The sequence below is a fragment of the Thamnophis sirtalis genome, unplaced genomic scaffold (genome assembly GCF_051295495.1).
Source record: "Thamnophis sirtalis isolate CommonGarterSnake01/CBP01778 unplaced genomic scaffold, rThaSir2_p1.2 scaffold_6, whole genome shotgun sequence".
In the NCBI taxonomy this organism is placed as follows: Eukaryota; Metazoa; Chordata; class Lepidosauria; order Squamata; family Natricidae; genus Thamnophis; species Thamnophis sirtalis.
This window is the reverse complement of record NW_028261386.1, coordinates 121,283,713-121,304,050: the sequence shown is the minus strand read 5'-3', so window position 1 is coordinate 121,304,050 and position 20,338 is coordinate 121,283,713. Positions and strand designations below refer to the sequence as shown.

General features: G+C 36.5%; 1 protein-coding gene across 7 annotated transcripts in view; it reads left to right on the top strand.

The window, feature by feature from the left end:
- Positions 1-3,137: 3,137 nt before the first annotated feature.
- SENP6 (SUMO specific peptidase 6) overlaps positions 3,138-20,338 on the top strand; it is a 64,631-nt gene continuing 47,430 nt past the window's right edge. For all 7 annotated transcript variants that reach the window (XR_015697088.1, XM_087718854.1, XM_087718852.1 and 4 more), the window contains exons 1-3: positions 3,138-3,696; positions 13,640-13,733; positions 18,564-18,627. Coding sequence is in view for 6 of the 7 variants with exons in the window: in XM_087718854.1 (XP_087574980.1) it covers positions 3,624-3,696; positions 13,640-13,733; positions 18,564-18,627 (231 nt within the window). In the remaining variant the exon portion in view is untranslated. The remainder of the gene's footprint in view (positions 3,697-13,639; positions 13,734-18,563; positions 18,628-20,338) is intronic.

Sequence of the window (20,338 nt, the reverse complement as noted above, 5' to 3'; positions counted from 1 at the left end):
TGTCAGGTGAAGGAGAATGTGCAAATTATTGAACCATTGCACTGATTTTGCACAGAAGATTTTGCTTAACTTTTTATGAGGATTAGAGCCGTACTTGAGGAGAGGAATGCTAAATGACTAGGCACTTTAAAAAAGTGAGATGTGAGATCAGATACTTAATGTAAGATGAATAATGAAAAGTATGAGTGAACACAAGAAAGCTTATCCTTGCTTCATTAATTATAGCAAGACCTTTAACTATGTCATTTAGCCCAAAATATGGAATGTATTAAACCTAATAGGTATGTTGTACTGCTTCTAGGCCTCTTCCTTTTTCTGATCATGGAAACCTGTGCTGAAAATTTAATTTACAAATATAGTATTGTTTTGAATATTAAAGATAAGCATATACAGTATATTGTTTTCATATTTATTTAACTAATATAGCCAATAGAAGAAAGGCAACATCAGAAGTGAATTTGGAGAGCAAAACACTAACAATTTGAGATGTGCAGGGAATACCACTACATTAGTCAAAAAAAAATAGTTAAAAATAAAAATGAATTAAAAATTGAAATTGAAAAATCTTGGTTAATGTTGAATATCGAAGAGATAAGTATAATAGTTTGCATATCCAATGAATTTACAGGTGAAAGAGAATAGATACGTTTGATTCTTGAGCTCAAGAATAAGTCATAGTAGCAATATGTTGAAAAAGAAAGTAAATTAATCCTAAGGAGGAAGATGTCTAATTGTATGTAATAAGTTAGACAAGATCATGAAAGGCAAGGACATTTAAATGATAATAAATATTGTTGTGGCTAGCTAGAGGAAGAGTCTTTCCAATTTCCAATGATAGTATGGCTATGAAACTGAGATATAAAAATAGTAGTCTTTAAGTGATGGGTTTGGAAATGATTAGTAAGAGCACTTTGGGTTGCAAAAGAACCTGGACCAAATAAAGTTAGAATTTTCCCTTGAGAATAAAGATCAGTAACATAAACTCATATATTCTAAATGAGCTACCACTAGAGAACGCACTAGAAAAAATTATTATGCTTAGGAAGGTTGAAAATAGGAGAGAATGTATAAAAGTAAGCAACAGAATAAGAGAGATTTTAAGACTGTCCTTGGAAATTATTACCCAGGCAAGAAAAGGTGGGGATATGGTAAGCATTATTCTTGCCATTATCAGCAATATGAAACCTTCTTGAGAGTTCAGAAGTATCTATGCAGGGATTCTGAAGAAGAAAAAAACAATTGTTACTATATAATACTAATACCATAAGGTATGATCATTTGGTTCCTGTAAGCTTATTTTTGGAATGTTTCATTAATCTTAGCTTTTTCTTTGGCTATTTTGGATATAGGTTATGAACATTTTGTTTTTATGTTTTAAATCGCAACAAATTATACTGGAAAAGCAATATATATATATTGGGAATCAATGGTTAACACATCTGCCTAAGAGGCAACAGAGCACAGGTTCGATTCCCAGCAAGGGTATGGCTAGCTGATGAGAGCTAAATAGCTTGAAATAGATCTATACTAGTCTCCCTTTATTATTTATCAGCATAAATATAACAAATGTAACAAAAAGGCAACAGTAAAAAATATTGGGTTTCTGTCTGGATGGTCTCTTGTGACAAGCCGAAGGACAGAGAATGGAAGTGTGACCTTCTTCCCATATTCGGGCATACCAGGGGTTGTGACTTTAAATATATACCTTTCACCCTGGCCTGGCTGATAAGGAGTCAAGCCCTGTAGCTCAATGGTTAACACTCCTGCCTAAGAGGCAATAGAGCACAGGTTCGATTCCCAGCAAGGGTGTGGCTAGCTGATGAGAGCTAAATAGCTTGAAATAGATCTATACTAGTCTCCCTTTATTTATTTATCAACATAAAATATAACAAATGTAACAAAAAGGCAACAGTAAAAAATATTGGGTTTCTGTCTGAATGGTCTCTTGTGACTATATATGTATACAAAGTTCCCAAATAAATTTTAGAAGGCCTATGGTATAACTAAAGAAAAAGTAGCAACAATTAGGGTCCTTTATTGACTATATTTAAGGCTGAATTTCAGGATTATTTTACTTATTTACTTTTGTAACTCCTATTAAGTATAGTAATAACTTAATTATAGTCAGCTGCCAAAAATTAAAAAAAATGAAGGAATATCTAAGCCAATCCAACTGCTTATAAAGTTGATCACAACCAATGCATTAACAGGAGGGACTAAATGAGATATGACTTTTAAAGATATACGGTAATAGAAATACCAAATGTTTTCCAGAGTTAAGTGTGGTTTGAATTTAATAAGTAAGGGATAGGAGGTGGTGGGATACTATGGGCCCACTGTGGTAGGTTAGATTCCCCCAAAATGCCTGGTAAGGCAAGTTGAAAGATACTGATGCTGTAGCAGCAATTACACTGAAATCACCCCAAAGTATACATACAATGTATGTACTTCAGGGCCAATTATGGGATGTATTGGTCATCTTACATTTGAAACTGTCAGCAATTTTCTTTATATTTTTATATATTTATTGTCAAAAAATTGTCCCCTTGGGGGGACAAGGAAAAACGTTACACTATCCAGTATATTCAGGGTAAAAATAATGAGCTATTCTCAAGAGTTGGGTTTTTAAAAAATAAAATAAAAATAAAGTATCCCTGAGCCTAATGACTTGAGAAGGGGATTTTTTTAAAAACAACAACAACAACACATTCGTCCATGCACTCTTTAAACAATTTCGAAGTTAACCACCCCAACTTTCCCTCACTCCCTTCCTTCGGGAGGCCTTTTCTCTAGAGCTGAGAGGGGGGTAATAAGAAAGCAGCCGAAAGAACCAGGGACATTCGTGCAACTGCGGCCATTTTAAACATGGGTGCGAGGCGGGGTGGGGAAGGGGGAGGCAGAGGTGTTGGGTTCGTTGTCAAATTAGCTACACCTTCTTTTTCCGCGGGGCTGGCCTCTGGGAGCGAGCGAGCCCCCCGAAAGGCCGGCAGGCAGGCTGCGCTGGGTCGCGTACTGATCGGCGGGGCTTGATCTCGGGGGCCTCCATTGAGGGGAGCGCCGCAAGGAGGGGGAAAGCGTTGGCCGCCGCACAGCCCGCAGCCGGGAGGGTGGGGGGGGAAAGGGTAGCGGTGGCGGCGGCGGCGAGGAGCAGCCTGGCTCGGTTGGGTTCATTCGTCCTTACCGCCCCGCCTTTGGGTGGCAGGCAGCGCAGCGGCCAGAGCGAGCCCGCCGGCGGGACTGCAGCGGCCTCTTCTGCCTCTTCTCGTCTGCCGCGAGCGACCGAGAAACTGCCGCCGCCGAACACAATAAAAGGAGGCGGGTGAAGAGAAGGCAGCCGGCAACGCTTCCCTGTCGCGCTTCGTAGGCCCGGCGGGGCTGAGGGGCCCTTGAAAAGGCACCCCCCCACACACCCTCTATCATACCCGGCTCCTCTAGCCAGTCGCTGGGAAGTCGGCTGGAGGAGGCAAGGCGGCGGCGGCGGGTGCAGGCCGAAGGGAGAGGCCTAGTGTACCGTACCCTGCACCTCTGAGAAGGCGCCTGGGCCAGACCGAGGAGGAAAAGCGGCGGGGGGGAAAAGGCTGGTCGGCGCGATGGTGTGAAACGAGATCAGCGGCTGAGCGAAGATGGCCGGTGGTGGCGGCGTCGGCGGGGGTAGAAACGTTGGGAATATCCGGCAGCCGGGCTTTCTTCTCGAGGGTAAGTGGATTTCGGTGGGGGGTCATGGAAGCCGAAGCGCCTTTCCATGAAAAGAAGCCTTTTCCCTGGGGATTCAAGGCGTCCTACTTCCGAGTAAACCTATCTCGAAAGGACGCTCGGGAAGGGAGCAGCTGGACCCCGCTCTCCGCGTTTGGCTTCCACTAGTGGGGATTTTCTATCCTATAGGATCGGCAAGTCTTGTAGGAGCGAGGTAAAAAAAAGAGGAGCAGGAGCGGTTTAGTCTACTTTTCTTTCTTTCTTTCTTTCTTTCTTTCTTTCTTTCTTTCTTTCTTTCTTTCTTTCTTTCTTTCTTTCTTTCTTTCTTTTTTACAAAAATTCGAACAAAAGCAAGAGGGAAAAAACCTGCATACTGGGAGGGGAGCGGTGATGGCTGGCAAAGGTTAATATTTCGATAAGAGATGAAGCTAATTGAGTCAGACTTTTGTGTGGTCGCCTTCATTATGGCAGCTGCTGGCACCCCCCTTTTTACTTTAATGTTCCTTTTACCCCATAAAGAAGCTTTTCCTTTTCTGCATTAATTATTTTTAACGCTATCTTGGAAGATATTGAGAGAGAGAGAGAAAAAAATAAATCAGACGGTAGAAAATGCTGATGTGAGAATTATTATATACCTGGTTTGTATGGTGTCCCCCCTTCCCACCGCCCAATTTATGTGCTTCTTTCCCCCCTAATCTTGCTGGACATCAATTGGTAAGAAAATAGTTTACAATGCCCTCATAGCTATCTTTACTACTAAGTAAAGGCTTTTTCTAGGAAGGTGGGCATGCCTTTGCTACCTTAATTGAGCATCCATATTAGAAGATATACCAACTCCAGGCCAACTCAAAAGTCACAAAAATGGGTGGGTTTTCATCTTTTCTATATATTCTGGTCACAAAAAAAAAAAATGAAAAGTACCTTCCAAAGTTAAGTATAAAATGCCAGAATAATAAATTCCTCTTGGCAATTATGTTTTCTTTGATGACTTAAATAGCTTGCTTTTCTCTCCAAAAATAATTTAATGGAGGTTTTTTTTAAATAAAAGAGATTCCAAGGTTAAAATTTTTTTTTTAGCTGTGTTTAATTTCGAAAGTAGGATATGTTCATATGTTGAATGTGCTGTCTAACATTGATAATTTTATTTTTGGTGCTTGTATCCATGAAATGAGATGATAAGGTTTCATACCAGCTCTTCAAATTATGTGAGGAAGAATGATGTGAAAGCAGGTTCAAATGTTACTTCTTTGTAACATTTGGAAATGTATTGGATTTATTATCACAGCAAAGATTAAAGATTACCTTTTCCTTATTATGACTATATGTTGAATAGCATATATGTGTATATAATTCAGCAGTAGTGCTTACAGAGTCATCAGGGCATTTCCTACCTGTTTTGTATACCTAAAAAGGAAAATATGAATCATTCCTAAAATTTAGTGGTATAGGGGTTGTAGCAGTGCGGTGACAGAAAATGACACTGCGCTATCAAAGCATGCTGAAACAAAAGGAATACATTGGCAGTTGTTTCATTTGGAAAGTTGTATATATGAAACAGCTTTTTGTGGTTGGGCAGTTTTTGCCACATCATAGTAATACCTCTTCACAAATGTTTGTGAAGTAAAAATGGCTATAATGTCATATAAAGTTGTTTCATAAATAGTGGTTTCTCAGACATAGAAGCTTTTATGCAGTTTAGGCTCAAATTGCTATTAATAAGCCTACTTTAGTGTGCTATCTTAGTACAGCCACAGGGGTGTAGTCCATATTAACTAGCATTCCATTTAACATGTCAGTAGATAGATTTGTAATCGATCTTGAACCATTTATTTCATTTTAATTAATATTTATTAGTATTAATAATGATTAACTATTATCATTGTTTTGGAAGTTCTCACAAGTAGATAAATGTGCTTGTATATAAATGTGTAGGAACATGAATTATTACTTGGATTGCAGGATTATGAACCTGTTGCATTTACTTAAGTTTGTTATTTAAATCATATATGGGGTAAAATTCTCTGCAGTAGTTTGGAAAACACGGCTATTTTGACCTTGAAGAGCAATATTTCCTAAATATTAACTTCCTATATTAACATCTGATTTGCATATATATAATAGTTCCATTCACATGTATTGATCTCAAAACAATTATGGCTAGTGTTCCTCCTATTTTTGTTGCACAATTTAATCCAGGTACTCTAAGCTTCATTTTCTATGAAGATTTTAGAAATCATTTGGTTCTCATTTTAATATATTATCTTTCTAATCAGTTTGCAGTCTATAACTGTCCTCAGGAGCAAGCTAATTTAAGACTGAACTGGGCCAACAGAAAATAAGGAACAAGGAAGAAGCATTGAATTATTGGAATATACTGGGAGGGCAAGAGGAACAGGATAGGGGTGTCTTCATTGATGACAGAGAATAACCATGGTACTAAATAAAACAACTGCAGTGACATTTGTAATTTTGAATAGGGATTATAGATTGCTATGGTGACAGTCACAGAAAGGCTACCATAAAAAAAGGAGGAAACACAAAATGGCTGTTGTAGGTGAATGGCTAGTTTGTAGTAGAACAGCAAGATCAACATAGGGCAAATAGAAAGTGGCTCTTTTAATGGACAATCATGGTTCTTTTTAGGGGTCACCTTCAAATATAATCAAATTAATACATGATGTATATGACTTTGTGCAGTGTCTATACTGATTTTTAAAACACTTTAATGAAAGTTAAATATCCTTCTGTATTGGTATGATAAAGATAGTTAACATATCAAAGCAGAATTTGCATCATATCAATATCAAATAGAAAAATGAAGCTTGGACCATTCCTTGCTGCTATAATTTGAGTATTGTATTCTCTTCTATAGGTTACTTATGTTCATTGCACCACAAGCAGGATCTTGTTTTATTAATCTTATTAATGATACATTGATCTCATGTTGCTATAGCTCTAGAAGATGACTTGAGTAAATTCCTTTTAAAGAAGAAAATTGAATAGTTTCATTCATTATGGCATACCAATAGTTATCAGATAGTTTATGTTTTCCAGCTATAAATACCTTTTTAAACTGATTGTTGTACATAATTGCAATCAGTTTATGGTAGTCTCTTTACCCTTATAATGTTTTCCATATATGTTGTAGACACATTTATTTATTTACTGGTATGTATTTATGTTTATACATCATCCCAGTCCAGTAATAGTTAAATATTTATCAGCATGATCAATGGCTGCAAGATGGGAGAGATAGTATTAATTCACAATACAACATTGAGGAAAAGCAACTTAATGACACTGTTGGGAATTGTATCAATAAATTCTGATTGTGACTATGATACATTATGTATCATGTTCATGTTTACTAGTCAACATGTATTGCATGAAGCTAGACACTACAGTTTGAAAAGATAGTAGACGGGGTAGTGTTATATATAAACCTGAACAATTCTAGCATTATTCAACAAACTCTGGCATCCTTCCCATTTTTAAAATAAAGGTAAATTGAAACTTCAAGATTTGTCAAAATGTGTCAAGTCATGAAGATCAGGTAACTGACTAATCACTTAGAAATTAGAAAGTTGGAATATTATTTAGATTCAACAAAGCTCTTTTTTAATTTCTAAATAATACAAATATCTAATAGGAACATTTTTTCTAAAACCATGAACAGAATACATGATAAATAATACATAAAGGAGAAGGAAGAAATGAAAGCAATATAGTTAATATTGTATTGTTTTTTAAGCATAAAATTCTTATTTTGGATGTGTTTTATTTTACTAAATCTACTTGAATGATACTAAGGAATTTGAAGTTGCATTTTTATATTTAGTTTTTCTGATAAACATTCCTTTATCGGGAAGAAAAAAATTATATTTGTGGACAACGTTGAAGGAAGTTAAAGTTGACTAATCATTTTAATGCTGGGTGACCTTGTTCCTGATTAGTGGTATCATTGGCAGACATAACAACTTACTGTAATCTTCCTTTAAGATTGTGGTGGAAGAGTTGGTTTTTGATACTCCCTCATCATCAGAATTAAAAACAAGTTCATGGATAGGAGTGGAGCAATAGAATGAAGAGTCTTTTCATCATCTATCTGATTGTTTTGCTCACTTCATGAAAACAAGAAGATAAAATATATTTAGAAAAGCAAGGCTCCAGAAATCTCAATGAAGTAGCTGTGGATAATATGCACACATGGTTATGTGGAATCCCAACTATTGGTAGTGGTAGATTGAGTGGATAACTGAAAGAAAGTTAAGATTTATTTTTTGCATTTTTTCTTCCTTTGTCTCTATACCTCATAGTTTCTCCCTTCCCAACTATGTTGTTTTTTGGAGAACTGCCCTTTCACTTTGAAAACTATGGCTTTAAAGCTGTTCCATACACTTCTGTTATGAAGCAATGCTGATACATTTTGGACCAATTCCAAAGAGAACTTATAATATTCTCATTCAGTAATTCATTTCAGATTGAATTTAGAATACTTATATTAGCGTTTATTTTCTAATAAGTTTTCAGTTTTATCACTCGCCACCAAACTAAAAGTCTGGATTAGTTAATATGAGAGTCCCAATTTGAAGAATGTTGTTAAAAATAAAATAAAAAACAGCCCTCGGAATTGTGCCTGTAATCATAATAGAAAAGGGGCAATTTTGTTAAAATTGATAAGAGATTATTAAACACTTTAAATTTGAATTAGCGTGGAAGCAATTCACAAAATTATTTATGGCTTTAAATCAGAATTTAAAATGAAAAACTGTTTTTGTCCCTTTCTATTTTTAAGATTGAACAGAATTGATAGTAAAAGTCAAAATTTAGGTTCTATTAGGATCTCAATTTCAGAGAGCAAGTTTGGTGTAGCAAGAGAAGGCATCAGGCTAGAAATCAAGAGACTGAACTCTAATTCTGCCATAGGCACAAACCCAGTTGGGTGACCTTGGGCCAGTCACTCTCTCTCACCCCTAAGAAGGAGTCAATGGCAAACTATTTCTGAAATCTTGCCAAGAAAAACTGCAGGGACTTGTCCTTAAAAAACAAACACCCTGTGAACAATTTTTTTCTCAAAAAAGGGGAAATCCCATTGTTAATAATGTACACAGTTGTATAAAAAATAGGTCCTCCTAGTCAAAATAAACCTAACATAATTTTTTAGAATTGTGAACAATGCTTATGTGAAGTTGTTTACAGATCCAAATTAAGAAGAGAAGGGGTAATATGGCAGATGGAGAAGTTTGAAGCCCCTTTCACTCATTTCTTTGTAACACTAATAACTGCTTCTATATATTTCTTGTAGCCAACTGAAAAATCCTTGTACAGTATTTTTATTTCCCCCACTCTTTGCAGAACTCATCTAATTCAAAAATACTCTTAGATCTATTTCTGGGCACTTCATGTTTGAGATTTATCCAAGATTTTGAATACTTAAATTAAGGTTTGTGAAGGACATTATAAAATCTTTGTCTTTATAAGTATTTAATAGTTGATTTTGAGATATGTTTCAGATCATTGTATTGCTGAAATTCACAGTCTCCTTTCAGGTTTAATTTCTGTACTGACGAGAAAAATGCAAAAGTAAGAAGAGAAGGATTCTTAGCTTCATACAAGAAACACTGGAGCCTTTTTAATCTTTCAAATAAGATGTAAAGTAGTAACTGGAGGGGTGTCAAACTTCTGCACTTGCCATCTTGTATGATATATATAACTAGATAATTGGCTATTTCTGTTTATCCTCTACTAAATTGTTTCATGTAATAAAGTATTCATATAGTAAAACCTGTGGTATTTTTTCCATAGAAGACATCCTTATCCAACAAGTGCATAGGACAATAAAATTGTGAAATTGAGTACTGTAAACTAAATAAGAATTGGTTTTATTCTAATATTTATTCATAAGAACACAAACCAAAGTACTAAAAGCAAAGCAACTTGTAAAAGAAAAACAGATTTTAAAGTAAGAATATTATCAAAACAATAAGGTAAGGCTGGAAAAAAAAATCTTAGCCTTGCATTAATTCTTTCATTTTAAAGGATTATATAAATTGCATATGTGCATATTTTATGTAGATAGCCTTTATTTTTTTAAAATATTTTTCAACAACCCTATGCCAATAGAAGAACATATATATAGTTCATGGTTGAACTGTGCAGTCTGGTGTTCTCCGAGCTTGGTTGTTTGCTTGGAGAAGTTTTATTGCCCAACTAGGTAATATACTAATGAGTGTGGGCCTTGCTCCCTGTTTACATTCAATAGTGGGCTGCTTCTTGGTAGTTTTGACTGAGATATTCTTTTCTGCTTGATGGTTTGCCTGGTGTTAATACCTGCTAATTTGGGCATTGGCTACTAGAGGGGATATAGTCTGGTCTTTTTGTTTCTTTCTTAATTTCCTTTGTATTGTTCCTTTTGAATAGTGTGCAAATATTGTTTATTTCTACTTATCTATTGATGTCTGATTTGTCTGAATCAGCTTCCAGGAATCCCTTAGTGGTTTTGGATTTAGCTTGGTCCACAGATGCACTCAGTTTCCCAGTTGAAATTTGGTTGAGTCTGTCAATGTGTTGTGAAATTAAGGGTCATGTCTTCTGATTGTTAATTCATACTCGTCTATGTGCTCTGCTAGTTTTCTGCCTGCCTGCTTTATCTTCCTTATTTATTGATTGATTAGCCCTTGGGCCATATCAAAGTGCAGAATTCCAGAAACAAATAATTACTAAAATTTGATAAAAGCAATTTAAAATGAGATTGGAATAAAATACGATTTAAAATGAGATTGGAATAAAATACGATTTAAAATGAGATTGGAATAAAATGTGAGGGTGATCTGGCTGCGACATCTGTCACCCCACTGATTGCTAAGGTTGATTTTGCTGATCTGGCTGGCTAGGTGGATGTCCCCATCCTCCCTCACCGCTCCATCTGTGTCCCTCCTGAAGCTGCACAGTTGGTGGAAGAGGATGACCATCTCAGAGAGGAGGAGTGTACCAATCTTCGGTCAAGGGTATACAATAGCCTGTCTGTTCTATGTAGTGGTTAGTGCTGTAGTGGTTATACTATATGTTGTTGAAAGTCCTAGTTTTTCTTCATGGACTACTTGTTGGTTTACTCAAGATGTTTTGAGGGTTTTAGCTAGTTTTTTAAAAAAAAATAAAGTTGCATGTGTATCCATTCTATTGGAAGAGGTTGTGTAGGTGATCTGTTTCCTTTTTCTGTTGTTCCAGGTTGCTGCACTGAATGTGAACGTGTATGAATAACATTCTAATACAGCTCCTTTTATGGGAAGTTGGGTTGTTATTTTGGTACTGGAGCATTTGGTTAGTGTGGGATGTTTTTTTCTATAGCAATCCGGAACACTGAAGTTCACAGCTGCTAAAGGCACTTCACAGATACGGTGCTTTGACCCCCCAACTCTACTTGCCTTCCAAAAGCTTCTAAAAGAGGAGTTTTTCCAGGGGGTATATGTGGGTTGATGCCAGATGCTATTTGAAAGTATCTTTGTATATTTTTTCTATTAGCTTTTATAGTTTTAATTCTAATTGTCATTTAATTTTACTTCATTTATTACAATGCTATGTGCAGCAAATATTACTTTTGCATATTGTTTGTATACAGAATATAATGGAGGATGACAGTGAAATAGATGCTCCTTTGTACTATTCAAAATACATCTTTTTTAATGCATATATTTGTAAAAGGATGTATTGTGTCCCTGAGGACATCATTTTTCTATTGGTTGCTAAAATGGCATATAATAAGTTTTCTATTTTTCAAGCATTTTGTGCAATAGTATTACTCTATTAAATATATTAGCTACCCAACTTAGCACTGCATAACTCTTGAGTTTACAATATTAAAAGGATAAAAAAATATACAAAACCTATATACAATATGAAGAAAATACTATAAAGATGTAAAAACTCAATGCTGACTAAAAGATGGGAATGGAGTAGGATGAGTAGGGGAAAGGTTGAATCTGTTATTAATCTATATTTGTGATTTAAATTCAAGAGTACCAGTGGCATATGGCAGAATAGGGAGATAGGGGAACTTCCTCTTCTATTCAGCTATTGGCTACCCAACTGACCTATCCAATCCCCTTCTAGCATTTACAGTGGGTGGTGCTTGAATATGTCTCTCTTGAATTAAGGCAGCAGTGGCACCTCAGAGGGGCTAGTGAAAGAAGGATACTAGAAATTGCAGAAGTAGGTTATTGTTGAAGCAATGTGGAAAAAGAGGGATGAGGCACATCAGAAGCACTGTCAAAAGTTGGATGGAGCTTTCCCCTCCTTTCCTGTAGGCTTCTGTGGCATTCCCAGGCAAAGAAGGAACAAACTAATAGTGCTTCCACCTTGTCTGTGCAATTGTGACCATACATTTTCTTTTTAATTGTGACCGCTTCAGTTGTATGTTGTCTACTAATCATTTCCTAAGGTAATGAGATGTTTTAATTATTTAATTATTTCAGGCTGCAATAGGAATGGAATTCAGAAAAGAACTAATTACTATTCAGATTTCATTTACACAATGAAAGTGGGGAATGTACTATAATAGGAATTTTAAGCACCATACTCTAGTACAGTGTTTCTCAACCTTGGCTACTTGAAGATGTCTGGACTTCAACTCCCAGAATTCCCCAGCCAGCGACTGCTGGCTGGGGAATTCTGGGAATTGAAGTCCGGACATCTTCAAGTGGCCAAGGTTGAGAAACACTGCTCTAGTAGATGTGATTGATGTCTGTTCCCTGTTTCTATTTCTTCCTCGTTCCATTTGAAGTCAAAGTACAAATGTTGTTCATAACTAATGCAGTAAGGAACATTCACTTTTAAGGAGTCAGAAGCAACCCTTTGCCAGAATTAATGCATTTATGATAAGGGTATACATGAACAATATTTTGCCCAAATTTTAATAAATTTCTGAACTGCTGAATGGGAATATGGTACACTCATTTTTGGAATGTTGTTATGTTTGCTGGCTAACCTACTTTGAAATCATGATAGTACTCTTCAACTTTATAGGTTAACACTGCATTTAAAATAAAAATGTGAACTAAACTACGACAGCTATATTAAAAAATTAATGAACTTGTGTATGAACAATTGCCTAATTATCAGTTTTACCATGAGAACATAGTTTGAGTCTTCAGAACTTCATATGGATTTTACATGGTCCCCCAGAAATGCTCCAGATGATAATGCATATATACATTTCCTTTAGTAGTAAACAACATCAAGCAGAAACCCCCCCCCCAGAAAAAGAACGAGAAGTAAATAATATCCATTTTCCATCATGATATGTTCAATCAAAGCTTTCTTATAATGCTTTTTAATAAAATAGAAAAGTGTAGACTAACCTTAGTTGGATCCATACTATTTTTATTTTATACTCATGTTATTTTATGGAATGGTGCAAACTATAGAGAGACTGCCTTACAAGCCTGCATCCCACCCAGATGTGGTATTCAGCAGATACTGACCAGTTCTGGAGACCCAGTAGCAGAAATTTTCAGTAGTTTGGAGAACCAGTAAATACCACGTCTGACTGGCCCCTCCCTCATCTCTTCTCTGCTTCCCGAGTCCCAGCTGACTGGGAGGAAATGGGGATTTTGCAGTAACCTTTGTGGGGTGGGAATGGAGATTTTACAGTATCCTCCTCCTGCCACCCCCACCAAGCCACGCCATGCCCATCAAGCCACGCCCACAGAACCGGTAGTAAAAAAAATTGAATCCCACCACTGATCCCACCATTAGGAAATACAGTACATGCATTAAGTGCATCTGCATTTAAATTTAGTTTGGTTTTGTCTACTCCTTTCCCCTAGATTGAATAAACCTAAATTGTACTTTGGATTGTTTATTATTAAAATTGCTTTATTTTATATATAGATATATATATTTATGAGTTTCTTGGAACCAGAACTGATCCTAATTTATTTCTTTTCAGCTTTGGATAAATCACAGTCCAAGCGGGATGGAGGTTTTAAAAATAACTGGAGCTTTGATCATTCAGAAGAAAGTGAAGGAGATACAGAGAAAGAGTAAGGATATTTTACTCTAGGCTGTTGGAAAATATATAGTAATAGACGTCAAATGAATAATAATTCATTAGTAATAATAAGGTTTTCTGCTCCCCCATTCTGATTTTCTTACGCACAATTTAAACAAAGAGAAATTATATCATTTTTATATACTATGCAGTACATTTTCAGTCTAATCTTTTTCAAAATATGCTATTCTTTATTCAAAAAATAGCTATAAATTAACATTTTAACATTCCTAGAATTTATAATAGAGGTATGAATGAATTAAGGGCTGTACTTAATTTAGATTTTAAAAATGAGATTCTCATTTTAGAAATACTGCAGACATAATATTTCCAATTGTTCACTTTGTGTCTTATACATTTTACTTATGAATATTTGAAAACTATAAACCAGGTAGAAACATTATCAAAAGAATGCTATCTAAATCTATTGGAAAGGTAGTTTTTTTCCCTTTTTCCCTACACATGCAATATAAATTGAGAAATATTGCCATGGTTATAAAGTCTGAGATTTTTAATTAATAAACATGTGATCAATTGAGTCTTGAAACCATAAGTTCATTTTCTGTAATTAGATTTATATGGGACAGAATTGCTTTTTATTTTTATGTTTTAAGTTATATTGATTCAGAATAAAGGAACAGATTAACATTCTTTTCCTAATAAATAGACTGATGTGATAACAATTAGTATTTTGAATGTTTAATAAAAATAGACTACCTTATGTCCTGATATTATTTTAGTGAGGAGAATGAAATTTATGAATGTGAAAATGTTTGAATATAAAAAATCAATGAATATTTTATATCTCTAGGAACTAAGTCTTCTGATCCATGATATTTTCCTCAATATAAAATATGTAAATGCATATTAATGTGTACAATGTATATACAAATTAACATTTGTATGTGTATAAATAGTAATATATGTCATGTTTTCTAAGCAATAGAATATTTCAGTATTGAAACAGCAAGAGAGAAGAGGGAATGAAAGATGGCTGGATGGATGGTTGTAAGGTGAATCTGGCTTCCCCGTTGACTTTGTTTGTCAGAAGTTCGCAAAAGATTATTCCATTACCCCAGGACAATACAACCATCATAATTATGAAACAGTTACCAATTATCTGAATTTTGATTATGCGACTATGGGGATGCTGCAGTGGTCGTAAGTGTGGAAAAAGGGCTCTAAGTCACTTTTTCAGTGTTGTTGTAATTTCAAATGGTCACTAAATGAATGGTTGTAAGTCGAGGACTACCTGTACCTTGTGATTATGAGAAAGAGAAGTGGCCAGCAGCCACCTTAGGAAGGTCAGGCCAGGTGCACCTTGTCAGCACCAGGAAGAAGAAAATAGTGGTAGTGGCTAAAAGGGAAGAGATGAGTGGGAGATGGACACGGGGCGGGGGAGTGAATTGAATAGCACCTTGCTGTTGTAAATGCAGGCAGACTACCAAGCACCTGAATTTTAATCATGTGAGTGCAGTTCTGTTGCTGTGGCCATAACTTTAAGCTCCAGGCACTTCAAATAGTCATTAAGCAAGGAGTACCTGTACAGTGTATGTGTGTTAGAACCCCGGCATTGGCAATACATTTAATATGACTTTTCAAAATGACTATTCTATATTTACCTAAATGCAAATTATTAACTGAGGAACTATCTCACCCCAAAGGGTTTGGCCAGCCCCACATGTTCCAATAGAAGGAACATGCTGCGGATCTTTTCTGTCATGGAATTCTCTCTGGCAGAGTTCAGAGAAGAGCCTTTTCTGCCTTTTTTCTCATCCTCTGGGACATTGTGCCCTGTGATCATAGAACCTTTTGCCATTAATTCCTGTACTGATTATAATTTTTCTTTAATATAATAAAATGCTGATGTCATACCCCTGGGGAAAAAAAGTCAGGATCAATGCCAATCTGATCAACCTTTTGAATCACCTTTAAAAAAAAAGATTTGGGTTTCACAAAGCAATCCTTTGTTTTTAAAAACATGTATTTGCAACTAAATTCAGCAATATTCACCTAAACATTTGTTTTCAAAGGACAGTGAAAATGAAGTGTCCTGCAGTATTGGAAAAATGATTGAACGTAAACACATCCATTAGAGGATATGTACTGCAATGTATTTTGCAACTGTAAATTATGTGTTTATACTATATGTTAGTTTTATACTAAATATTTAAAAAGTTATAAATATGTGTGTACACACACACACATACATACATACATACATACATACATACATACATACATACATACATACAGTATACGCATGCCTCTGGGTAGCTTGTACTTTAAAAGCGAGAAGAATAAAAAAATCAAGAAACAGATCCTAAGGGGAAAAAAACCAAGCATAGCAACATTTCTACAGCTAGTCCTCAATAACAACTACAGTTGGGATTGGAATCTCAGTCATTGAGTGAGATGGGCGTTAATGAGATGGGTGTGTGACTGCTTTGCTCAATCCCATCACTCTCAGTTGCAGTTGATAAGTGAGGATCTCCGGGGTTGTTAAGTGGAGCAAAAGAGTTGCCTGCTTAAGTATTTTAGCTCTGTGTGAAATTAAAATTCTCTTAGCAGGCAATTCTTTCACTCTCAAACTTTCTCGAACTCACTGAAGAGTCTTCACCTCTTCTTGCTTCTCTCCACTTGCAACTTTCCCTGACAGCATTTCACCTCTTCACCTCTTCTTGCTTCTCTCCACTTGCAACTTTCCCTGACAGCATTTCAGGGGACTTTGGAATTTGATTTTGGAATTTCCCAATTGGTTTCGGCATCTTGAATTGTCTCCATAAGCCCTTTAGAAACCTGTGCAGGTCACAGAGCAGCATAGTTACATGATACAACATGTCCCACACTACCTACGTTGTTGTATTCTGGACCTCTTTTAGCCTCCAAGTGCACATAGCAATCACATGTCAACCAGTCATAACTGTGAACTGGTTGCCAAGCACCAAAAATGAGGTCACATGACCATTGTGGAGGGACATTTTATTATGGCCAGAATTGCTTTGTGGGGCACAAAGCATCCTTCCTGGGGCCATTGTAACAGTTATTGAATGGCCAATCATAAGTCAAGGACTATATGTGCTGGACTTCAGCAGGTATCCTATGTTTACCTGGAAGAACAGTTAAATGTTCCAGAGATATTTGGAACATCATTTAAGGTGGCAGCCATACTGATTTCTGGGGGAAATAATATATAGGGCAGGTGCTAGGGACAGAGAAAGCTTGTTTCCTAGATGTCAACAAATGATGTTTAACAGAAGGGATCAAGAGTGTGCCCATTCTCCCTAATCTTATTGTGTGGGCAGAAACAATGGGAGATATACAGATTCTCAAATAACTAAGTTCTATGCCATAAAGTCCGTTATAGATAATAATGAGCATCTGGAATTGTCCCTATATGCCCCTAGCAACTAGTACAGGTCATAGAGCAATGGAATCACATGGCATAACAGACCATGCCCGTCACTACCTGCTTTGCCATATTCTGGGTCTGTTATAGCCTCTAAATGCTCTTCAAAGGCAGCTTGTTATTAATGCATATTGATATGTAATATAGGAACTCCAGGGGTTCACTCTTTTTTCCAGGGTATAGCTGCTTGTTATTAGAATAGAAATAAGGGTAATATAATAATCTTAAACACTCACTGAATGATAGTTTATCTGGTACCTTAACAGTGAAAGCTATGAGACATTGTAGCAAAAATGCACATATATAGAAACACAATTATTGTGACATGCTGTATTTGAGAGTGACACAAAGAGTTGGGCTAGTTGAAAATGTGACAATCTATTTAAAGTACTATACAAGTCAAATTCCTTTTTTAGCATTATACAGCACCAGATTGCTCAAAACCTTATTGATTCATTCTGATCATTTCTAATCACTTCTTTTCTCTGGCCATGCTTGCAAACCATATGAAGGTAGAATTCAGTTACGATTTTGATATAACAGGTACGTTTCTTCACAGAAACGTTTGTGTGTGTGTGTGTGTGTGTGTGTGTGTGTGTGTGTGTGTATGTGAATGAATGAAAATGAATGAATGAATGAACGAACGAACTGTTTTGCTCCCTGGTTGCTTTCTCCTCAGGATCCTAGCTGAATTTGCTATCTTAGGGTTGTGCCATTGCATCATACTGGCCTAACTCTAACAGTGATTTCAGCATTCTTCGTCCCTGGTAGTTCATATGGTTGCACATTTCATTCTTCTCAGGTCACTAGAAGGATCTGCTTTTCTCTCCCCCCCCCCCCCCTGCTGTTGCTTCCTTATGTTTTTCTCTAAAAACTTTCAGCTTTCAGTTTTTGGATTGCATTGATTAATTTATTGCCCTCAAATCATTTTAAAGAGATATAGTATAGAGTTAAAAGCACTGGGCTGGGAACTGGGAGACTGAGTTCTAGTATTGACTTAGGTTGGAAACCAGGTAGGTGACTTTGTACCAGTCATACACACTTTGGCCTTGGATAATGACAATTGCAGAAGATCTCTCCCCCCCCCCCCAACACTGAGTTTTATTGAAAGACTATAATCTAGCAACAATATTAAACTTGTCAAATAAGTAGATTTGAGAGTATATTATATACATTGCAGTTTTGAAGTCTCCAATGCTAAAATGTTGAATGTTATAAGCCCTATTTTTGAAATAAAATTCTGTATAAACTTCATCTTTAAAGAAAATAGTGCTGTTAGTCTAGAGAGAAAAAATCAAATGGAAATATTCTTTGATATGTGAAGATTTTGTAACGATTGGTGAAACTTGATTCTCTTGTCTTAATCTATAAGTCAGTTGGTGAAAGTTTAAATATATTTTTCTTCTTATGTAGTGAAGCCAATTTGCTGTCATTTGATGAAAGTGATGGAACTTGCAGTCCCAATGGTGAAAGAAAAGTGAGTATATAAAATATAATGTACATTTATTCACTTTACCAATGCCATATCACATGAAAATTATATTTATTTAATACAATAATACAAGAGCGGAGTTGGAAGGGACCTTGGAGGTCTTCTAGTCCAACCCTCTGCCTAGGCAGGAAACCCTATACCCTTTCAGACAAATGGTTATCCAACATCTTCTTAAAGACTTCCAGTGTTGGGGCATTCACAACTTCTGGAGGCAAGCTGTTCCACTGATTAATTGTTCTAACTGTCATGAAATTTCTCTCCTTGCTTCTCTCCTTGATTAGTTCCTACCCATTGCTTCTTGTTCTACCCTCAGGTGCCTTGGAGAATAGTTTGACTCCCTCTTCTTTGTGGCAACCTCTGAGATATTGGAACACTGCTATCATGTCTTCCGTAGTCCTCTTTTCATTAAACTGGACATACCCAGTTCCTGCAACCGTTCTTCATATGTTTTAGTTTCCAGTCCCCTATTAATCTTCATTGCTCTTCTGTGCATTCTTTCTAGAGTCTCCACATCTTTTCTACATCGTGGCGACCAAAACTGAATGCAGTATTACAAGTGCGGTTTTACCAAGGCATTATCAAGTGCTATTAACACTTCACGTGATCTTGATTCTATCCCTCTGTTTATGTAGCCTAGAACTGTGTTGGCTTTTTTGGCAGCTGCTGTACACTGCTGGCTCATATTTAAATGGTTGTCCACTAGGACTCCAAGATCCCTTTCACAGTTATTACTGTTGAGCAAGGTACCACCTATACTGTACCTGTGTATTTCATTTTTGTTGCCTAAATGTAGAACCTTACTCTTTTCACCATTGAATTTCATTTTATTAGATAGTGCCCAATGTTCAAGTTTGTCAATATCCTTCTGTATCTTTAGCCTATCTTCTGGAGTGTTGGCTATTCCTGCCAGCTTTGTGTCATCTGCAAATTTGATGAGTTCCCCATTTATTCCCTCATCCAAATCATTGATGAAGATGTTGAAGAGTACTGGGCCCAAAACAAAGTCTTGGGTACTCCACTGCATACTTCTCTCCGTGAAGATGCAGTTCCATTGAGGACTACACGTTGAGTGCGGTTGGTCAGCCAGTTACAAATCCATCTGGTAGTGATGCTGTCTAACCCACACTCTTCTACTTTATCTAGTAGTAGGTTATGGTCTACCTTATCAAATGCCTTACTGAAGTCCAAGTAAACTATATCGATGGCATTCCTCTGGTCCACTAATTTTGTCACATTATCAAAGAATGCAATAAGATTAGTCTGGCATGATCTGTTTTTGACAAACACATGTTGGCTTTTGGCTATTACTTTGTTTGCTTCTAGGTGTTCGCTAATTCATTGCTTGATTATGTTTTCCAGAATCTTTCCTGGTATTGAGGTCAGGCTGATAGGTCTGTGGTTTCCTGGATCTGTTTTTTCCCCTTTTTTGAAGATGGGAACCACATTAGCTCTTTTCCAGTCCTCTGGTAGTTCCCCGGTGCTCCAGGATCTCTGAAAGATATAGTTCAGTGGTTCTGAGATCTCGTCTGCCAGTTCCTTCAGAACCCTGGGGTGTAATCCATCCGGTCCTGGTGATTTGAACTCGTCTAGGGTAGATAGGTGCTCACTTACCATTTTCTTCCCTATTTCAACTTGTCTTCCTAATCTGATTTTTGTGGTGCTGTTTTTGATAGGTTGGACTGTTTTATCCCTTTGT